This window comes from Lemur catta, chromosome 6, assembly GCF_020740605.2.
Source record: "Lemur catta isolate mLemCat1 chromosome 6, mLemCat1.pri, whole genome shotgun sequence".
Classification (NCBI taxonomy): Eukaryota; Metazoa; Chordata; class Mammalia; order Primates; family Lemuridae; genus Lemur; species Lemur catta.
In genome coordinates this window covers 96,941,254-96,962,265 of record NC_059133.1, presented here as the reverse complement: position 1 = coordinate 96,962,265, position 21,012 = coordinate 96,941,254, and the positions used below count along the sequence as shown (strand labels likewise).

General features: G+C 40.4%; 1 protein-coding gene across 2 annotated transcripts in view; it reads left to right on the top strand.

Moving 5' to 3' along the window:
* Positions 1-21,012, top strand: part of USP18 (ubiquitin specific peptidase 18) — a 59,094-nt gene that overhangs the window by 1,419 nt on the left and 36,663 nt on the right. Inside the window, exons 2-5 of one of the 2 annotated variants that reach the window (XM_045554598.1) lie at positions 11,014-11,173; positions 17,163-17,428; positions 18,497-18,593; positions 19,550-19,695. In XM_045554598.1, the coding sequence (XP_045410554.1) occupies positions 17,371-17,428; positions 18,497-18,593; positions 19,550-19,695 (301 nt within the window). In that variant the 5' untranslated portion in view covers positions 11,014-11,173; positions 17,163-17,370. The remainder of the gene's footprint in view (positions 1-11,013; positions 11,174-17,162; positions 17,429-18,496; positions 18,594-19,549; positions 19,696-21,012) is intronic. The other variant, XM_045554600.1, reaches the window with a different exon arrangement.

Below are 21,012 nucleotides of genomic sequence, written 5' to 3'. Positions count from 1 at the left end.
AGAATGAAGTCTAAATTTGTTATCGTGGTGATGGTGACACTGCTTGAATCATGTTTCTGGCATGTTAATTTTGTTCCTCTCAGGGCATTTGAAGTTGGAGTCAGTTTTCCTCACAGTGAGTCTAGCTGTGAGTGAAGCGCAGGGCAGGGCCCCGGACCCTCCCAGATTTTCTGTCCCACGCCCTTGGCTCTTTTGCTGGTTCTCTGAAGACCGTGGCTGATTCTGTGGCCACTGTGGTGGTGGGCCTACGCCAGCCACTTCCATCATTCCCATCTGCCTCTCGTTTGAAAGATAAAAATTTCAGGAAGAGTGGGAGCTAAGTCACTTTAGTACCTTGGGGCCAATTTTTTGAGTCAAGGGTTGAGTCACCTTCTTTGGAACATGTCCGTGCTCTTTTCTCTGATGGGTGCTCAAAGCCACCGCTTACCTCAGCTCTGTCCTCTCTGCCCCCTCTTGTTCTGCATCCTCCTCAGCTAACTCAGCTTCACTTTCCTTTCCTTTGTTGCCCCACCTACTTGTCTCCCCTCTGTGGTCAGCCCTAAAAGGTTCCTGCGTGTTTCTGTCGCCCTTTGGGACCTGGAGTGCCAGCCTGCCCGAGTGATCTACTCCCCTGGGTTTTACTGCTGTGTTTTACTGAAGTCAGTCGGAGGTCTTGGCACAGTGCAGGACAGTGTCTCTGGAAAACGCAGGCTGGAACTTTCTACTCTGTTTCATCGCTTTCCCTCAATGATGATCTCAAAATCCTCTTTCCTGATAATGGAATTTTTTTTTTTTGTTTTTGAGACAGGGTCTCTCTCTGTCACCCAGGCGAGAGTGAAGTGGTGTCATCATAGTTCACTGCAACCTCCAACTCCTGGGCTTAAGTGATCCTCTTGCCTCAGCCTCCCAAGTAGCTGGAACTACAGGTGTGCACCACCACGCCTGGCTAATTTTTCGATTTTTTGTGAAGACAGGGTCTTGCTATGTTGTCCAGACTGGTCTCAAATTCCTGACTTCAAGTGATCCTCTGCCTTGGCCTCCCAAAGTGCTGGGATTACAGGTGTGAGCCACTGCGTCTGGCCTTGATAATGGAGTTAATTGCCTTCTGTCATCATTACTCTTTCAGTTTAACTTTCCTAGGCTGAGTCTCATAAGAGGAACAACTGTTTATAACCATTGAAAATAAATATTACTAGGAAAAAGAGGTTGCTTGTTATATGAGCTGTTTAACATGAATTTAATAATATATTCTACTCATATTTAGTTGTTTTCCAGCTTCGGATGTTTTCCTTTATTTCTGCCCTGTATTTCTGCTTAAAGTCAGGATGGTGTTCTTTCCTTTTCTTCTCATTTTGCAAGAGTTAAGAAAAAAACAAATGCTAACACTTCTTTATTTCAATTCATTAATTTTTTTGATCTCAGAATAGAACACTATTGCCAACAAAAGTTTCCTTAAGTTAGTTGCAATAGCTCACACCTATAATCCCAGCATTTTGGGAGACTGAGGTGGGAGGATCACTTGAGCCCAGGAGTTCAAGACCAGACTGAGCAACATAGCGAGACCCTGTCTCTAGAAAAAAACTTAAAACTTAGCCAGGCGTGTGGCACGTACTTGCAGTCCCAGCTACTCGGGAGGCTGGGGCAGGAGGATCGCTTGAGCCCAGGAGTTGGAGGTTGCAGTGAGCTATGATGCCACTGCACTCTAGCCTGGGCGACAGAGCAAGACCCTGTCACGAAAAACAGAAAACAAAAAAATAAAACCACAAAAGTTTTCTTAAAATATATTAAATCTATCTCCTAAATGAATTATTGCACATTTTAAAATTACATCTTAGTTACAGGAAATTTGGAAATTAAAAGAAATATTAAGAAAAAGGTAAAAATTATCTATAATCCCATCAAGAGTTACCCATTAATGACAATTTTAGTATATTTCCTCCCAGTTTTCCCCTGATCCCCGTACATATGAGTTATAAATATATTTATGTTTTATAAAGTAAGGTTCATACAATATGATTTCTTTATAATTTCTTTTTTATTCTGTAAAATAGCATTGTAATTTTCCCTGTCTTTATTAAACAGTCTAAAATGATTTTAATGCCACCATAGTTTTCCATTTTATAAATGTGTCAAAATTTTTTGAACCCTATTGTTGCATTTCCATTTTTTTTGCCATTATAAATATTACTACAGCTGAAATGATACTTTTTTGGGGTAGCTGATAACAACCAAAAAATCCCCTTAACAATCACCAAGTTTTTGGCCGGGTGCTGTGGTTCATGCCTATATAATCTTAGCATTCTGGGAGGCCAAGGTGGGAGGATCGCTTGAGGTCAGGACTTTGAGAGCAGCCTGAACAAGAGCAAGACCCTGTCTCTACTAAAAATAGAAAAAATTAGCTGGGTGTGGTGGTGCATACCTGCAGTCCCAGCTACTCAGAAGGCTGAGGCAAGGGGATCACTTGAGCCCAAGAGTTTGAGGTTGCAGTGAGCTATGATCATGCCATTGCACTCTAACCAGGAGGGACAGAGTGAGACTTTGTCTCAAAAAAAAAAATCACCAAGTTTTAAAAAAATACGTATATATTACTTTAATTGACAAATTATAATTGTATTACATCTATGGAGTACAATGTGATGTTTGATATGTGTAAACCAGCAGACAGAAAAAAGATTTGTGAACTGGGTAGCACTTAGAACCAAAGTGGTTCAGAAAACTCTGCTCTACAAGTGGGCAGAGAATATTTATATAGCCAGAAAAGGTAAGTGATTTACCTAAATAGTCTGATTGGTTACAGTTCTGCATTTGCCTTATTTGAACATGTTCTGGAAGTTTTCAGCTTGTGATTGACTGCAAGCTGAGCTGCTATGATTGGCCAAGATTTGGCTATTTATTACATACAGCAATATACTCTAAAATTAGGTTGTATTAATAGTTTGTTCACTTATTAGGTTATAGTGTGCTACAGATGGAGGCTAAATTTAATCTAACAGGACAACATGGAGTGATTAAATCAAGCTGATAACATACCCCCCATCATCTCACTTGACTTTTTTTTTGGTGTGATACATTTGAAATTTACTCTTCTTAGTTATCTTGAAATACACAATATATTACTATTGACGATAGTCACCCTGCTGTGCAAAAGATTTCAAAATGTAGTCCTCCTGTCTAGCTTAAGCTTTGTGCCTTTCAACCAGGAACCTGCCATTCCCTTGTACCCCAGCCTCTGGTAACCATCATTCTACTCTCTATTTCTATGAATTCAACTGTTTAAAGATTTCACATGAATCTTAAAGTGTGATTATGTGGATTTGTCTTTCTGTGCCTGGTTTATTCACTTAGTGTAATTCCTCTAGATTCATCCATGTTGTCCCAAATGACAGAATTTTTTTTTAAAGGCTGAATAGTATTCTAGTATGTATACATACCACATTTTCCTTATTCATTTATCTGTTGCTGGACACTTAGGTTGATTCTACATTTTGACTATTGTTAAACAGTACTGTAATGTGCTTGGGAGTACAGATATCCTTTGGACATATTGATTTTGATTCCTTTGGTTATATTCCCAGAGATAGGATTGCTGGCTTGTATGGTAGATCTATTTTTAGCTTTTTTTGAAGGAACCTCCATACTGTTTTCCATCATGACTGTACTAATTCACATTCCCACCAACAGTATACAAGGATTCCCCTCGCTCCACATCTTTGCCAACACTCTGCTTACTTACATCTTTTTGATAAAAGTCTTTCTTACAGGTGTGAGATGGTATCTCACCATGGTTTTATTTAATTTAATAAATGAATGAATGAATTTTTTTTGAAATGAGGTTGCCTAGGCTGGAATGCAATGGCGTGATCATAGCTCACTGCAGCCTGGAACTCCTGGGCTGACGTGATCCTCCTGCCTCAGCCTCCTGAAGGCTGGGACTACAGGCGCAGGCTACCACAAAATTAGCTACCACCTAGCTAATTTTTAAAACAATTTTTTGCAGAGATGGGTCTCGCTATGTTGCCCAGGCTGGTCTCAAACTGCTGGCTTCAAGTGATTCTCCCACCTCGGCCTCCCAAAGAGCTGGGATTACAGGCATGAGACACTGCACACCCTCCCTGTGGTTTTAATTTGCATTTTTTTAAAGATTAGTGATGCTGAGAATTTTTTTCTTGAACCTGTTGGCTTTTTGATGTCTTCTTTTGAGAAATGTCTGTTCAGTTTCCTTGCCAGTTCTTCAATTGCTTTTTTTCTTTTTTTGCTACTGAGTTGTTTGAGTTCCTTATGTATTTTTGATATTAGCCCCTTATCAGATATATGGTTTGCATATAGTTTCTCCCATGCTGTAGGTTGCTCTTCACTTTGTTGTTTGTTTCTTTTGCTGTGCAGAAGCTTTTTGGTTTGATACCATGCCATTTGTCTATTTTTGCTTTTATTGCCTGTGTTTTGGGGGACATATCCAAAAAATCATTGCCCAGACCAATGTCATGAAGCTTTTCCTCTGTGCTTTCTTCTAGTAGTTTTACAGGTTCAGGTCTTATGTTTGCATCTTTAATCTATTGTGAGTAGATTTTTGGGCATTCTGTGAGATAAGGGTCTAATTTCATTCTTTTGCAGGTGGATAACCAGTTTCCCCATCACCATTTATTGAATAGACTGTTTTTTTCCCTTTGTTTGTTATTTGTCCCTTTGTCAAAAGTCAAAAGATAATAAATCTGTGGGTTTATTTCTGGGCTTTCTATCCTGTTCCATTGGTCTATTTTATGCCAGTACCATGCTGTTTTGATTAAAATTACTTTATAATATATTTTGAAGTCAGTTAGTAGTATGCCTCCAGCTTTATTCTTTTTGCTTAACACAGTCTTGGCTATTCATGGTCTTTTGTAGTTCTATATGAATTTTAGGATTTTTAACAAATTTCTGTGAGGAATGCCATTGGTACTGTATTGAATCTGTAGATCACTTTGGGTAGCAAGGACATTTTAACAATATTAATTTTTCCAATCCATGAACAGGGGATATATCTTTCATTTATTTGTGTTTTCTTCAATTTCTTTCATCAGTGTTTTGTAGTTTTTGCTATACAAGGCTATCATCATCTCCTTAGTTAAATTTACACATAAACATTTAATATCTTTTGCTGCTATTGTAAATGGTATTGTTTTCTTAATTTCCTTTTTGGATAGCCTGTTATTAGTGTATGGAAATACTGATTTGTATGTTGATTTTGTATTCTGCAACTTTACTGAATTTTTTTATCAGTTCTAAGAATTTTTGGTAGAGTCTTTAGGATTTTCTATATATAAGATCACATTATCAGCAAACAGACAATTTCACTTCTTCCTTCCCAATTTGAATGCCTTGTTTTCCTTATGCCTAATTTCTCTGGGTAACACTTCTAGAACTATGTTGAAAAGAAGTGTTGAAAGTGGATATCTTTGTCTTGTTCCTATCTTAGAGGAAAAGCTTTCAACTTTTCCTCATTCAGTATGATGTTAGCTGTGCATTTGTTATATGTGGTTTTTATTATGTTGAGCTACAATCCCTCTGCACTTATTCTGTTGAGAGTTTTTTTTATCATAAAAGGGTATTGAGTTTTTTCAAATGCTTTTTTATGCATCTGTTGAGATAATCATATGACTTTTATTCTTAATTTTGTTAATGTGGTGGATTATATTTATTGATTTGCCTGATCTTGAACCATCCTTGCATCACTGGGATAAATCCCTCTTGATCACGGTGAATGTGAGTGATTCTTTTAATATGTTGTTGAATTCAGTTTATTAGTATTTTGTTGAGGATTTTTGCATCTATGTCATCAGAAATATTGACCTTAATTTTCTTTTCTTATAGTGTCCTTCTCTGCCTTTGATAGCAGGATAATGCTGGCCTCATAAAATGAATTTGGAAGTATTCTTTCTTTTCCAATTTTTTGGAACAATTTGAGAAGGATTGGTGTTAGTTATTCTTTAAATGTTTGGTAGAATTCAGCTGTGAAGCCATCTGGTCCTGGGCTCTTCTTTGATTAGAGACTATTACTGATTCAATTTCTTTACTCATTGTTGTGATCAGATTTTCTATTTCTTTATGATTCAGTTTTGGTAGGTTGTATTTGTGTAGAAGTTTATCTGTTTCTTCTAGATTATATAATTTTTTGGTATATAGCAGTTTCTTATGAACCTTTGTATTTCTGTGGTATCAGTTGTAACATCTCCATTTTAATTTCTGATTTTATTCATTTTCTCTTTTTTTCCCTAGTTAATCTACCTGAAGATTTGATTCTGTCCATCTTTAAAAAAAAATACAACTCTTAGTTTAATTGATATATTTCTATTTTTCAAGTCTCTTATTTATTTATGTTCTGGTCTTTGTTATTTCCTTCCTTCTGCTAACTTTCGGCTTACTGTGTTTCTTTTGTTCTAGTTCCTTGAGGTGTAACGTTTATTTCCAATCTTTCTTCTTCATTTTTTCTTTTAGTTTAAGTTCATATGTAGTAATTGTACATATTTGTAGGATACAGAGTGATATTTTGTATGTGCATACTATGTATAGTGAGAAAAAAGGATTATTAGCATATCCATCACCTCAAACATTTATCATTTCTTTATTTTCTTCCTTCCTTCCTTCCTTCCTTCCTTCCTTCCTTCCTTCCTTCCTTCCTTCCTTCCTTCCTTCCTTCCTTCCTCCCTCCCTCCCTCCCTTCCTTCCTTCCTTCCTTCCTTCCTTTTTTTTTGAGACAGAGTCTCGCTTTGTTGCCCGGGCTAGAGTGAGTGCCATGGCATCAGCCTAGCTCACAGCAACCTCAAACTCCTGGGCTCAAGCAATCCTACTGCCTCAGCCTCCCCAGTAGCTGGGACTATAGGCATGCACCACCATACCCGGCTAATTTTTTCTATATATATTTTTAGTTGACCAGATAATTTCTTTCTGTTTTTAGTAGAGACGGGGTCTCGCTCTTGCTCAGGCTGGTCTCGAACTCCTGAGCTCAAGCAATCCACCTGCCTCAGCCTCCCAGAGTGCTAGGATTACAGGTGTGAGCCACCGTGCCCGGCCTTATCATTTCTTTATGTTTTGAACATTTCTTTATGTTCTAGCTTTTGAAAAATATACACTAAATTATAGTTAACCTTATCCTGTAGTGCTATGGAACATCAGAACTAATTTCTCCTCTATAGCTGTAATTTTGTATCCATTATCCAACCTCTCCCGATCTCCCTCTCCCATTCCCATCTTCGAAACCCACAATTCTAGCTCTGCTTCTGTGAGCTTAAATGTTTTTTTAGGTTCCACATATGAGAACATACAGTAGTTATCTTTTTATGCCTGACTTATTTTACTTAACATAATGTCTTCCAGGCTCATCCATGTTGCCTCAAATGACAGGATTTCATTCTGTTTATGGCAGAATAATATTCCATTGTGTATATACCACATTTTCTTTTTTCTTTCATCCACTGATGGACACTTACCTTAGCTATTGTGAATAGTGCTGTAATAAACATGGGGGTGCAGATATCCCTTTGATATATTGATTTCCTTTCCCTTGGAATAAATAACAGGTAGTGGGATTCCTGGATAGAATGGTATACCTATTTGTAGGGTTTTTTTTTAAAGAATACTCCATACTGTTTTCCATAATGTCTATACTAATTTACATTCCTATCAGCAGCATATAAGAGTTCCCTTTTCTCTGTATCTTTGTTATTTTTTGTCTTTTTGATAATAACCATTCTAATTGGGGTAAGATGATATCTCGTTGTGGTTTTGATTTGCATTTCCCTGATAATTAGTGATGTTGAGCATTTTTTCATATACCTGTTGGCCATTAGTATGTCTTCTTTTGAGAAACATCTATTTATATCCTTACCCACTTTTTAATTGGATTTTTTTTTCTGTTGAGTTCAGTTACTTGTATATTCTGGATGTTAGTCTTTTGTCAGATGAATTATTTGCAAATATTTTCTCCCATTCCACAGGTTGTCTCCTTACTCTGTTAATTGTTTCCTTTGCTGTGCAGAAACTTTTTAGTTTGATGTAATGCCACTTGCCTATTTTTGTTTTAGTTGCCTGTGCTTTTGAAGCAAAATATTTGTCTAGACCAATGCCCTGAAGTGTTTCCTCTGTGTTTTCTCCCAGTAGTTTTATAGTTTCAGGTTTTATGTTTAAGGCTTTAATCCATTTTGAGGTGATTTTGTCTATGGTGAGAGAAGGGGGTCTAATTTCCTTCTCCCACGTATGGATGTCCTGTTTTCCCAGCAACATTTATTAAAGAGGGTGTCCTTTCCCCAATGTATGTTCTTGGCACCTTTGTTGAAAATCAGTTGGCTGTAAATGTGTGGATTTATTTCTTGGTTCTCTATTCTGTTCCATTGGTTTATGTATCTGTTTTTATGCCAGTACAATGCTGTTTTGATTACCATAATTTTGCAATATATTTTTAAGTTAGGTTGTGTGATGCCTCCAGCTTTGTTCTTTTTGCTAAGGATTGCTTTGGCTACTTGGAGTCTTTTGTGGTTCTATATGAATGTTAGGATTGTTTTTTCTATTTCTGTGAAGAATGTTGTTGGTATTTTGACAGGGATTGCATTGAATTTGTATATTGCTTTGGGTAGTAGGACCATTTTAATGATATATTAAGTCTTCTGATCCTTGAACATGGGGTGTCTTTCCATTTTTGGGGTGTTCTCTTCAGTTTCTTTCGTCGGTATTTTATATTGTTTATTGTAGAGATCTTTCAGCTGCTTGTTTGGTTTTATTCCTAGGTACAGTGTTTTTAGCTCTTACAGTAGAGATAAAATTGCTTTACATACCCCCAGTGTTAGAGTATTCTGAATATGACTATTTATTACTTATACCATTGAGATTTTTACCTTTGTATTTTAAAAACATTATTTTTTTTTTAGGGCTAAGATCTTGCTCTGTCGCCCAGTCTGGAGTGCAGTGGTGCTATCATATCTCATGGGGGCCTTAAAATCCAGGCCTCAGGCAATCTTCCCACCTCAGCCTCCCAAGTAGCCAGGACTATAGGTGTGTGTGATCATGCTGGCTAATTTAAAAAAATTTTTTGTAGAAACTGGGTCTCACTACATGTACATTTTTTTATGTTAATAGTCCACAGCATTTTATTTAAACTTAAAGACCTTGCTTTAGGCTCATGGTGGCTCACCCCTGTAATCCAAGCACTTTGGGAGGTTGAGGCAGGAGGATTGCTTGAGGTCAGGAGTTCAAGACTAGCCTGGTCAACACAGCAAGACCGTCTCTAAAAAATAAAATGAAATAAAACAATTAGGTGGGCATGGTGGTATACACCTGTAGTCCCAGCTATTTGGGAGGCTGAGGCAGGAAGATTGCTTGAGCCCAGGAGTTTGTGAGCTATGATTATGCGACTGCACTGCAGCCTGGGTGACAGAGTGAAACCCTGTCTCAAGAAAAGAAAAAAAGAAGAACTCGTTTTAGCAATTCCTGTAGAGTGGACCTAGTGGTGATAAGCATCTTTAGCTTTCATTTGTCTGGAAGAGTTTTAATTTCTCCCTCATTTCTGAAGGACAGATTTGATGGAGGTAAAGTATTCTTGATTGGCAGTTTTTTTCACCTCATCACTTTGAGCATATCATCCCACTCTTTCATGGCCTTCAAGGTTTCTGCTGAGAAATCCATTAATAGCCATTTTAAAACTCCCTTGAATGTGGTGTGTTTCTTATCTTTTGCCACTTTTAGTACTATTTCTTTGTCTTAGATTATTATTATTATTTTTTTTTTTGAGACAGAGTCTCGCTCTGTTGCCCAGGCTAGAGTGAGTGTGTCTTAGATTATTGATAATTTGATTATAATGTGTCTTGGTGAATTTATCTGTGGGTTGGAATTTGATTGGAGATTGCTCAGCTTCCTGTACCTAGATCTGGTCATATTTCCCAAGATTTGGGAAATTTTCAGCCATTCTATTATTACTTTAAATATGCTTCTGTGCCCTTCTCTCTCCCTGCTTCAGGAACTCCTATTATGCATAGGTTGGTCCTCTTGGTGGTGTCCCATAAATCTTGTAGGCCTTCTTTATTCTTTTTCATTCTTTTTGCTCCTCTGACTGGATAATTTCAAATGTCCTATCTTTGAGCATACTGATTCTTTCTTCTGGTTGATCAAGTCTGCTGTTGAAGCTTTGTATTGAATTTTCCATTTCAGTTACTGTATTCTTTATCTCTAGGATTTCTATTATTTGAAATTATTTTTGTTTCTCTGTTAAACTTCTAGTTTTGTTCATTGTTTTCCAAATTTCATTTAATTTTGTATCCATATTTTCTTATAGTTTCCTGAACTTCTATAAAACGATTATTCTGAATTCTTTGTTAGTCATTTCATAGGTCTCCAGTTCTTCAGGTCCATTATTGGAGCTTTATTAGTTTCTTTTGGTGCTGTCATATTTCCTTGATCTTTCATAATTGTTTTGCCCTTGCATTGATGCTTGTGCATTTGAGGGATGGGCAACTCCTCTAGCTTTTGCTGGTGTTCTTTGGCAGTGGTAGACCTTCATTATTTAGTCTAGCATGGAATTCTGGTTAGGGAAGTTGGTGGTGACCCTGGACAGGTATACCTTGCTGTCATGTTCTCTAGTTGGGGTGAGCTGTTAACTGTGCTCTGGGGTTGAGTGGAACTACTGGCTGTGCTCTGTGGTCTGATGAGACTACTGGCTGGACTCTGCAGTAAGGCAGAGCTGCTGGTTGGGCTCTGTGATCACCTCTGATAAAGCAATGTTGTAGGCTGTCATCTCCGGCCGGCCAGTTCTGCAGCTTGGGTTTTGTGGTTGTTCAGGACCATGTACTTGGCTCTGAGGCTGAGCAAGTTCTCTGGGGTTGCTGCTAAGCCACATGGGGTGAGCAGGGCCAGAGGCTATGCTCCACAGATATGCATGTACATGGGCTTGCCTCCCATCCTAGTGTAGCCTTAAGCAGAACACTGAGGCTTGGTGTATTAGCCATTTGGCAGCTGGGACTGTGTGGGGTCAGATACTTTATTTGTGGCACTAACCTGCCCCCTATCTCATAGCCTAGGGAAGTTTCAAGGAGAGCACCAGGGCTGGATGTGGAAGCCAGTGAGGAATTCAAGCCCGGGAAACCCGTTGACTGTACTTCCTGCAGAGTGATGCTGTTGGCTGGCCGCTCTGGTGGTGATCCTCTGCCGGAAAGAATGCAGATCAACTACTAAGGTCACTGTGAGCTACACCCGTGTTGTTTGTTTCTAATTGACCTTGGGTTGTCTAGCTCTGCAGATACCCGCAATGTTTCCTATGGGGTGAGACAAGAGAGCGCCTTGTGCGAAGGGTCCCAGACTAGTGGGAAAGGTGAATGTTCACCTTGAACTCTCTCCTCCCTCCATGAAAACCATGAGTCCTGGGGAATTCTCTGTGCGTGGTGCTATGCTGTCTTGGGGGAGGACTAACACAGTCAAAAGGAAACTGTTCCTCTTACCCATTGTTTGTGACTGTTCTGAGTTCTGTGGTCCCATGGAGTGTCTCAGGCTCACTGCCAAGTTCTGAGACATTCGTGAGGGTATTCTCATCTGTGGATAGTTGCTAGTTGGATTTCTGTGGTGGGGAATAGAGCCAGAGTATATTCTTACACCACCTTCTTGCTGATGTCACTCTCCCATCTAATGTTATTTAATTGGAGGAACAAAAGATCTTTAAAAGAATGAACATTTTAATATATGAGACTGGAATTATTTCATCACAAACTCCTAACTGCCATAATTTTTCTTATCAATATTCCATTTTACTTTGTTTGTAAAATACATGAAGAAAATAGGTCACCATAAAAATGAATTTTGGGCTGGGCGCGGTGGCCTGTAATCCTAGCCCTCTGGGAGGCCGAGGCGGGTGGATCGCTCGAGGTCAGGAGTTCGAGACCAGCCTGAGCAAGACCCCGTCTCTAGTAAAAATAGAAATAAATTATCTGGCCAACTAAAAAAATATATATAGAAAAAATTAGCTGGGCATGGTGGCACATGCCTGTAGTCCCAGCTACCCGGGAGGCTGAGGCAGTAGGATCGCTTAAGCCCAGGAGTTTGAGGTTGCTGTGAGCTAGGCTGATGCCATGGCACTCACTCTAGCCCGGGCAACAGAGTGAGACTCTGTCTCAAAAAAATAAAAAAATAAAAAATAATAATGAATTTTGGTAAACAATCTCTTATGTGGATCTTTGTGTATCCCTCTGATTATTTCCTTCAGATAGAGTCCTAGAAGTAGATTCGGGATTATCAGTATTCTTTCAGCTACAACTGATAGGAACCCATTTTGAACTAATTTTGAAAACAGGGAAGAGGACTGAATGGAGAAGTCTGGTGGGCAGGCAGCTGGAGGCACTGTTGGATGCAGACGTGGCCTCAGGATTCTCTTTCTGTCTTTCTCCATCTCTTGCCTCTGTTTCCTTTCTTTTTTTTTTTTTTTTTTGCCTGATGAGTTTTCTTCCTGTGGTGGAAAAGATGTTCTGATTTATATTCTTCCAGCTTAAAACCCCATCTAAGAAGTGTAGGGGCTGATTACAAGCAACCTTAATTGGGTCACATGCCCATTGCCAAAACAGTCACTGTGGACACTAAGAGGCCAATCCTGGGTCATGTAACCATTCCTCAATCCAGGGACTGGGTGTGGGGTTGAGCTCCACCCAATCCTCATGCTCTGAAAATGGCGGTTTCTGAAAAGAAAAGGTGAGTCTGTTCCCAAAAGGAGGGACACTGGGCTGGCAGAAATGACAGCTGTCCACTATGATTGTTTGCAGAGTTGACACATATTGTCAAATTGGCGTGCAGGTTGGCTGGAGCGGCGAGTACCCCCAGTGGCAGTGTGTGGGATGCTTGGACAGTGGGCTTAATAGGAGAAGCTGACTGCTGCTAACTAAACCTGGACAGAGAGATTTCTATCTTCCATAACTACACGAAGGAAGCAACGAGAAGTTTTCACTAATGATTTCCTTAAATGGAAATAAAACAACCAGGAAATCATGCACCTTTAGGGAGGCTAACACTGAGAGCAATCTTCATGAAACTAACTGAAGGTAGTTGCTCTGCATTAAAACTTACACGTCACTCGTCAGCCCTCAGCAGCTAGAGTTTCCTCGGTACTCTTTGTCTAGAATAGCTTCTCTAACTTTAATGTGCATATGGATCACCTAGGAATCTTGTCAAAACGTAGCTTCCAGTTCAGTAGGTTTGCAATGGGGCCTAATATTTTGCCTTTTTAACAAGCTCCCAGGTAATACAGTTGTGGCTGGTCCAATGAACTGCCTTTGTTACCAAGGTGTTAGACCAGTGCTTCCCAACCTTTTAGCAAAACAAAACAAAAAAATTCAGGACCCCATTCTCCTCAAGATAATGGTACTCTTAGTATGCATTAGTTGAGAAAACACTGAAAGTTACCATGCATTCAGAAAAGATTTTACATGAACTTTTGTTTTTATAGTTACGACAACATCTGTCTACATTTTGGCACCTTTTGCAGAATACCAAAGGGCTGAGTGTTAAAATCAATATTTAGTCCGCGTTGAGGCCCTCTGCCTCTCACTTTTCCTTACATGCATGCCAATTTCTGCATTTTCACCGGAATTGAAGGACAGGAGGGCCTCTACAGCAGGTACCACATGAGAAATATTTGGATTCTTAGAACGATTTTTAGTTTGTTTACTAAAACTTCTTCAGCAGGTTCCAGTGAATAAACTGCAGGTATTAAGTTCTGCAAATTATAGAATTAAGGCTTTTGTGGTTGTTACTGTTCGAGTACTCTTTTAAGCATACAATGTCTGCTCTTTCATAGTGTTTGAACATCTTGTAAAAGTACCTGACAAGGCAATTCCACAACCTCTTTGGTGTCATGTAGTGTGCTCTTGACTGATGAAGAATGATGGAACTGGCCCACTCTTTTTTCTGTGGTAGAGATTTCTGTTACATGCTATTGTGCTGTAATTACCTCCTGAATACATATCTGAAGAATGTGAACAAATTTCTCTATACAGGGTAGCCTACATAATTTGTGAGTACCATGGCAAAATAAGAACATGGGGCCTTGGGTTAAAAAACAATGTTAAGAATTTCAATTTGGGAACAGAAGAGCATTAAATGAAGCCTGGGCTCTCGTGGGTCCTGTGCCATGGCACAGATCCCATGCTTATGGAGCCAGCCCTGACTCCATCCATGTCAGTGATTCTTAAACCATTCATAGCCTTCACCTTCTTTGATACATTGTCAATGACAATTGTATGGCATTGATATTTTAAAAACTGGTTTTCCAGTCTGTAAATATTTCTTCAATCAGATTTCCTAGCAGAGAATCCTGACTCAGTTCATCATTAATTTACCATGCTGTTAAATTTAAAAGAGACTGTGGTTATTTCTGCCTGTTCAAATGCCTGAAATACACCATATAGAAGTAGCACACTTAAAGCTAATGTTTTTTTGGTGCATGGCAGAATATAATTTAGGAAAATTATCTTTAGGAACATGTTTTCCAGAAGTAATGTTCTTCCTGCTATTCATAGTGTGGGCAAGTCTCAAAAGTTGAGAGTTTTATCCTCAACTATTAAATTGAGTGACAATCTAAAGCAATCATTTGGACAACAGTTTGTAGCTTCTATAAATTGACTAAACATTGTGTTCTCGATTCATTTGTTCACTCTGTGATTTTTGAAGTTTGATTAGTTAGATAAAACTGTACCTTGTTTTTCTCTAGACCTTTTCTTTTTTCCCCAGCTTTTTAATATTTTTAGTATATCTAGATTGAATGATGATTGATTATTGATTTTGTAGTATACATGGAGTTTTTCTTTCTTTTTATTTCAAAATATTAAGGGAGTAAAGATGTTTTAGGTTACATGGATCGCTTTTGTAATGCTTGAGTCTGTCTATAGGTGTGTCCGTTACCCAAATAGTGTTCATTGTACCTACCCATGAGATAGATTTTTGCTCCTCCCCTCCTCCCTTATATGATATTTGCTCTCTCTCTCTCTCTTTTTTTTTTTTGGCTGCTTCAGGATTCTCTGTCTTTGATCTTTTTGACAGTTTGCTTGTAAATCGTGGGGTTGTGTTATTTAGATTGAATCTGATTGAGACTTTTGACTTTCCTGGTCCTGGATATTTACATTTCTCCCAGGTTTGGAAATCTTCCTGTTATTATTATTTCTTTATGCTTTCTCCGCCTTGTTCTTTTTTTACTTCCTCTTGAACACCAGTGAACCATACATTTGGTTTCAAATATTATGCTATAAATTCCATAGCTTTCTTTATTCCTTTTCATTCCTTTTTCTTTTTTTGCTTCCAAGTTTATATTTTCAATTAATCTATCTTTGAATTCACAGATTCTTTCCTCTGCTTGATCAGTTCTGCTGTTGATGTTGTATATTGCATTTTGCATTTATTTCATTATATTTTTTGGTTCCAGGATTTTTTATTTTTGAGACAGCGTCTCACTCTGTTGCTGGGGCTAGAGTGCCGTGGCGTCAGCCTACCTCACAGCAACCTCAAACTCCTGGGCTCAAGCAATCCTACTGCCTCAGCCTCCCGAGTAGCTGGGACTACAGGCATGCACCACCATGCCCGGCTAATTTTTTCTGTATATTTTAGTTGTCCAGCTAATTTCTTTCTATTTTTTAGTAGAGACGGGGTCTGGCTCTTGCTCAGGCTGGTCTTGAACTCCTGAGCTCAAACAATCCTCCCGCCTTGGCCTTGCACAGTGCTAGGATTACAGGCATCAGCCACAGTGCCTGGCCTCAGGATTTTTTTATTTTTAAAATTATTTTAAGTTTTCTGTTAAATTCTTCTGATAAATTTCTGAATTCTTTCTTTGTATTTTCTTGCATTTCATGAAGCTTCATTAAAACGGCTTTTTAAAACTTTTTGTCTGGCAGTTTTTTCATCTCCGTATCTTTAGGGTCAGTAATTGGCACTTTAATTTGTTCATTTAGTGATGTCATGTTTCTTTGATGGATCTTTATCCCCGTGGCTGTGCACTGATGTCTGTGCATTGACATAGGTACTTAATCCAGTCTTCACAGTCTGGCTGTTTGAAATCTTCTTTCATCAGTAAACCTATCTAAGATTAAGGCGCGGCTGACTGGTGAGAACTCTAAGCTTGTGACTGCTTCATCTGTTGCAGTGCTAGGGGGAACCCTAAGCCCAGATCACTGTGGTTGGAATCCTTTGGCTGCTGAGACTGAAGCAGCACTGGATCACACCTGCAGCTCGTAGCTGCTGAGACCAGCACAGCACTGGGGCATGGCCAAGGCCCATGGCTGCTGTGGCTGGCCTGCTGCTGAGGTTTATTCAGAGCCCAAGAACACTGTAGTTGGCTGGCAGTGAAATGGGCCAGATCCCGAGTCTGTCTTGCTAGGGCTGCAAGTTACTGTCTGGCACTGGGGTGGGTTGAGAGTGGGCTATGGGTACTGGCCTAGTGTCAAGGGAGATTGGATTCTCCCTGGTACTGGGTTTTACTGTAGTAAGCTCAGTACTGGGTTCCAAGGAAAAATCCTGTGCTTGCTTCCTTTGCCCCACAAGCAAACAGTGTCTCTCTTCATGCCGCTCTGCCTGGGGTTGGGGGAGTGGTGACAAAGGCAATCCCGAGGCCACTGAGGTTGACACAATATTGGGTCATACCCAAAGCCCCCTGTCAGTGAGACCATCCAAACACTGGGGTGTGTCTCCTGCCTGTGGGTGCTACAGCCTGCCTGCTGCTGAGGTTTATTTGAGGCCCAAGGCTGCAGTAGTCATCAAGCAGTGATGCAGCCCAGAATACAAGTCTGTCCTGCCAGGCTGCAGGTTCCCATCTGGGGCCGAGTGGGTTGAGAGGCTCCCTCTGTGGGTACCAGCCTGGTGTCAGAGGCTGAGGGCTTCTGCCCATGCTGGGTTTTACTGAGGTGTGCACAGTACTGGGTTGCAAAGCAAAGTCCTATGCTTACTTCCCTCTCCTTCCCCAAGAGGATGTTCAGTGCTAGGATATGGCGGTGTACTCTGAGGAAGAACAAATGGCAATGTGTGGGACCACGGGTAGGGAATGTCTAGCCTCGTTGCCATTTCCAGCCTACAGCTTTATGAGTCAATGTCCCCAAACATTTATTTCGCTCTAAGACTTGGCTCTTTGTAATCATAACTGACTACATGAATACACTTTCCCCTTTCTCTAACCCTTACCTACCTGCGTTGTATATTCACAGAGGTCCTGCTGTGCCTGGCTCATGTGAGCTCTTCCTGGAAGTGAAGTCGTGCAGTCCTGAACACGGGCCAGGCAGCCTTGGCCTGGGGATTTTGGAGTGATCACTAAGGGGCAAGGTGTTTGGGTTTCTGAGGAAAACCTGCCAGTCAATCCTGGCCGAGTCTCAGTTCCCAGTAGAACCTGTTGAGAAGAAGGACAAGAACGACAACATGAAGAGGGACAGAGAGCAGCTGAGAGAACATCTCAGTGCCTGGGACTACCCGCACGGTCATTAGCGCCTTCCCATTTTCTCTGACTGCACATGAGCGCTTTGCCTGCCCGCTGTGCTCTGAGGCAGTAGAGCTTTGTGGTTAATGGCTCCTGACCTCTCGTTCCTCCGTTTCTGCGTGTTTAAAATGAGGATTATAATAGTACCATGCATGCAGGGTTGTTGGGAGGATCATGTGGGGTAATCTGTGGAAACAACTTTGAACCAATGCTTGGCATAACGTAGCACTCAGCATTAGTTCCTGTCTCCACCGTTACCTTTGTACAAGTCTGTCCAGGAGCAATGTGCTCCTGCTGATTTGGGAGCAAAAGGCTGTGATCATCTGCTCCCCCCAGATTTTTACTTTCTTATTGTCCTATCTCATATATGCCAAAGCCCTTCCCCAGGAATTCTGAGATTAGTAGTACTCCGTCCCTCTTAAATTGCTCCCTTATGTGGTCACTGAGCTTAAGGCTGGGTTGGAAAAGAGGAAGCTGGTTGCTAGGGGTCAGGAGAAATGAGACCTTTTGTTTTCTCATATTCTTGTAAGTTTCTTCTGGCTTTCAACCTCTCAAGGTGAGTTTAGATTAGGTGCATCTTCCCTACAGCTGTTTTCTGATTTCCTCCATCTGTGGTGGACACTGGGCAGGGGCATCTACCCTGGAGTCCCTCACAGACTATCTGGGGAGTTACTCTTATCCCTGAATTCTATAGATGCCCATTCTGACTCCGCTCTGTGGAGAACAATTTCAGAAGAACCTGTAATTCTCCCAGTTGTGCTTTATGTAATGATCCTGTCTTTTGCTTTTCTCTTCCAACAATTGCTGTACTCATTTAGCAATGAGTCAGATATTTTTTTGGGTAACATCTCTCTTTTTCTAATGGACTATTAAAACTTTTCTTGTTATTTAACTTTTTAAAGGTTCATGCTTGGTATCTCCTCTTCAGTTTGTTTGCAAGCTCCTTAATGAATTCCTTGTACCTCCTAGAGTACTTTACAGGCTTTTATGTCCTTAGTAGATTCTAGAAGAGCATTTGATTTTTAGTTATCTTCTTGCCCTCAGAATTTTATTCTCTTCCTTTTATAGGTCTGGTGGGTTTACACAACATTGGACAGACGTGCTGCCTCAACTCGCTGCTTCAGGTGTTCATAATGAACAGGGGCTTCACCAAGATACTGAAGAGGTAGGACTATTATTCCAGCTGGTGAGCATGAATACTATTTTATGTTTATAAATATTCAGTTATTCACAGTGACTTGGACTTTTAGAGGTCTTTCAAATCTTTTTCTGCATATTCTGGACTACATGTTAGAATCATCTAAGAAGTTTTAAAAATACATTTTAATAACACTTGGTCTCACTCTCAGTTATCTGGTTTCAGTTGGTCTGGGGTGGGGTCCAGGCATGGGTACTTTTTAAAAGACTCCTCAGATGATTTTTAAAGTGCAGCCAGGACTGTCAGCCACTGATTTGATTAAAAGGGAGTTGGGACTAAACCGATGTCAGAGAAGTAGTCAGTCAATGGTGTCCCCAGTACACACACACACACATTTACTCTTTACCGCTCATTTTTTTTAGGGACTAATACTTTATCACTCATTCTTTTCTGGCCTGTACTTTCTCCTTTTTCCCGTCTATTAACATGGGCAAATTTCTTGATTTCTCAATGCCTGTAATTAAATGAATCATGCCAGAATGCACCAACATGCTCTATGTTGCCCTTTCTTCCCAGGACCTAACTGAGTACTAGATATTTCAGTCTGGGGTGCTTCAGGCCGGACATTTGCTGCTTGTCCTGGATGTGGACCCAGGACCTAGTGCATCTGCCTTCGTTCCGGTGTGACCGGCGGGCAGGGTGGGGAGGGGTGAGGCAGCAGCTGTGCTGATCCTCCTCTCTGGAGGGCGCCCTGTCCAGCTCGCTCACTGACGTGGGGGCTCTCAACTGTGGCTACACATTGAAATAGGCTGGGGAGCTTAAAAGTTCGAATAACTGAGCGCCACTCCCAGAATTCAGATTTAGTTTGTTCGGGGAGTGGCCTGGATATGGAGATTTAAAAAAATTCCTCATGCAATTCCAGTGTGCACCCAGCTTCCGGAACTGTGGGTGTGAGGTGGTTTCTGGCTGTTCTTATTTGGCAGGATAACAGTGCCAAGGGGAGCGGAAGAGCAGAGGAGAAGTGTCCCTTTCCAGCTGCTTTTGCTGCTAGAGAAGATGCAGGACAGCCGGCAGAAAGCAGTGCGCCCCCTGGAGCTCGCCTACTGCCTCCAAAAGTACAAAGTGCCCTGTGAGTCTCCCAGCTCTGCGGACCTGAGGGCGGGAGCTGGAGAGAGACAGAAAGGAGAGCGGGGCTGATGGGCAGTGAATCACCGCGAGGAAGTTAGGGGGACTCTGGACCTCTTGCATCGCAGGCATTGTGTAGATCTGAAACATTCTTAAGAGTCACACGTCTTTACAGGTGCAGAATTGATAATATTTATGAACATGCTACTTTCAGACTCACCCTTTTTCTGCTTCTCAGTAGAGTAATTAACCCTAAGAATCTCCTCAAAGTTCATTCAGCCACAGGTAAGGAATCCCAGGAAAACATTAAAGGGATAAAAAGGAGAAACCATGTTTTGAAAAAGAATTCATAAATAGGTTAGTTTTTTAAAAAAAAACTACAGCTTTATTGAGATGTATGTCACATACTGTAAAATTCCCCTGTTCAAAAATGTACAACTCAGAGGTTTCTAGTTTATTCACAGAGTTGTGCATCCATCATCACAATCTAATTTTCTAACATTTTCATCACACTCCAAAGAAACCCACACTTTTTAGGAGTTACTCCCTTATCCTTTGTTTTATTCTAAGTTTTGTACTTTTAGTTCTTGCATTCAGGTCTATGTTTCATTTAGCGATAAATTTCGTGTGGTGTGAGTAGAGGTCCAACTGATTCTTTTGCATGTGAACATCCAGTTGGTCAACCATTTGTCGAAAAGACTATTCTTTCCCCGTTGAATTGTTTTGGTGCTCTTGTCAAAAATAATGTTCAGCATGAGTACTACAGTTAATAATATTGTATTGTATACTGGAAATTTGCTGACACAGTAGATCTTAGGTACTTTTACCACACACAAAAAGATCACTATGTGAGATGATGGATATGTTAATTTGCTTGACTGTAGTAATCATTTTGCTGTGTATATGTACATAAAAACATTATGGTATACACCTTAAATATGTACAAGAAAATAAATGTACAGGAGATATTTAATAAACTGATAGTTATAGTTAATAACAATGTACTGTATTCTTAAAAATTGTTGGCTGGGCACGGTGGCTCACACCTGTAATCCTAGCACTCTGGGAGGCCGAGGCGGGCGGATCACTCGAGGTCAGGAGTTCGAGACCAGCCTGAGCAAGAGCGAGACCCCGTCTGTACTAAAAATAGAAACAAATTATCTGGCCAACTAAAAATATATATAGAAAAAATTAGCCAGGCATCGTGGCACATGCCTGTAGTCCCAGCTACTCGGGAGGCTGAGGCAGTAGGATCGCTTAAGCCCAGGAGTTTGAGGTTGCTGTGAGCTAGGCTGATGCCACGGCACTCACTCTAGCCCGG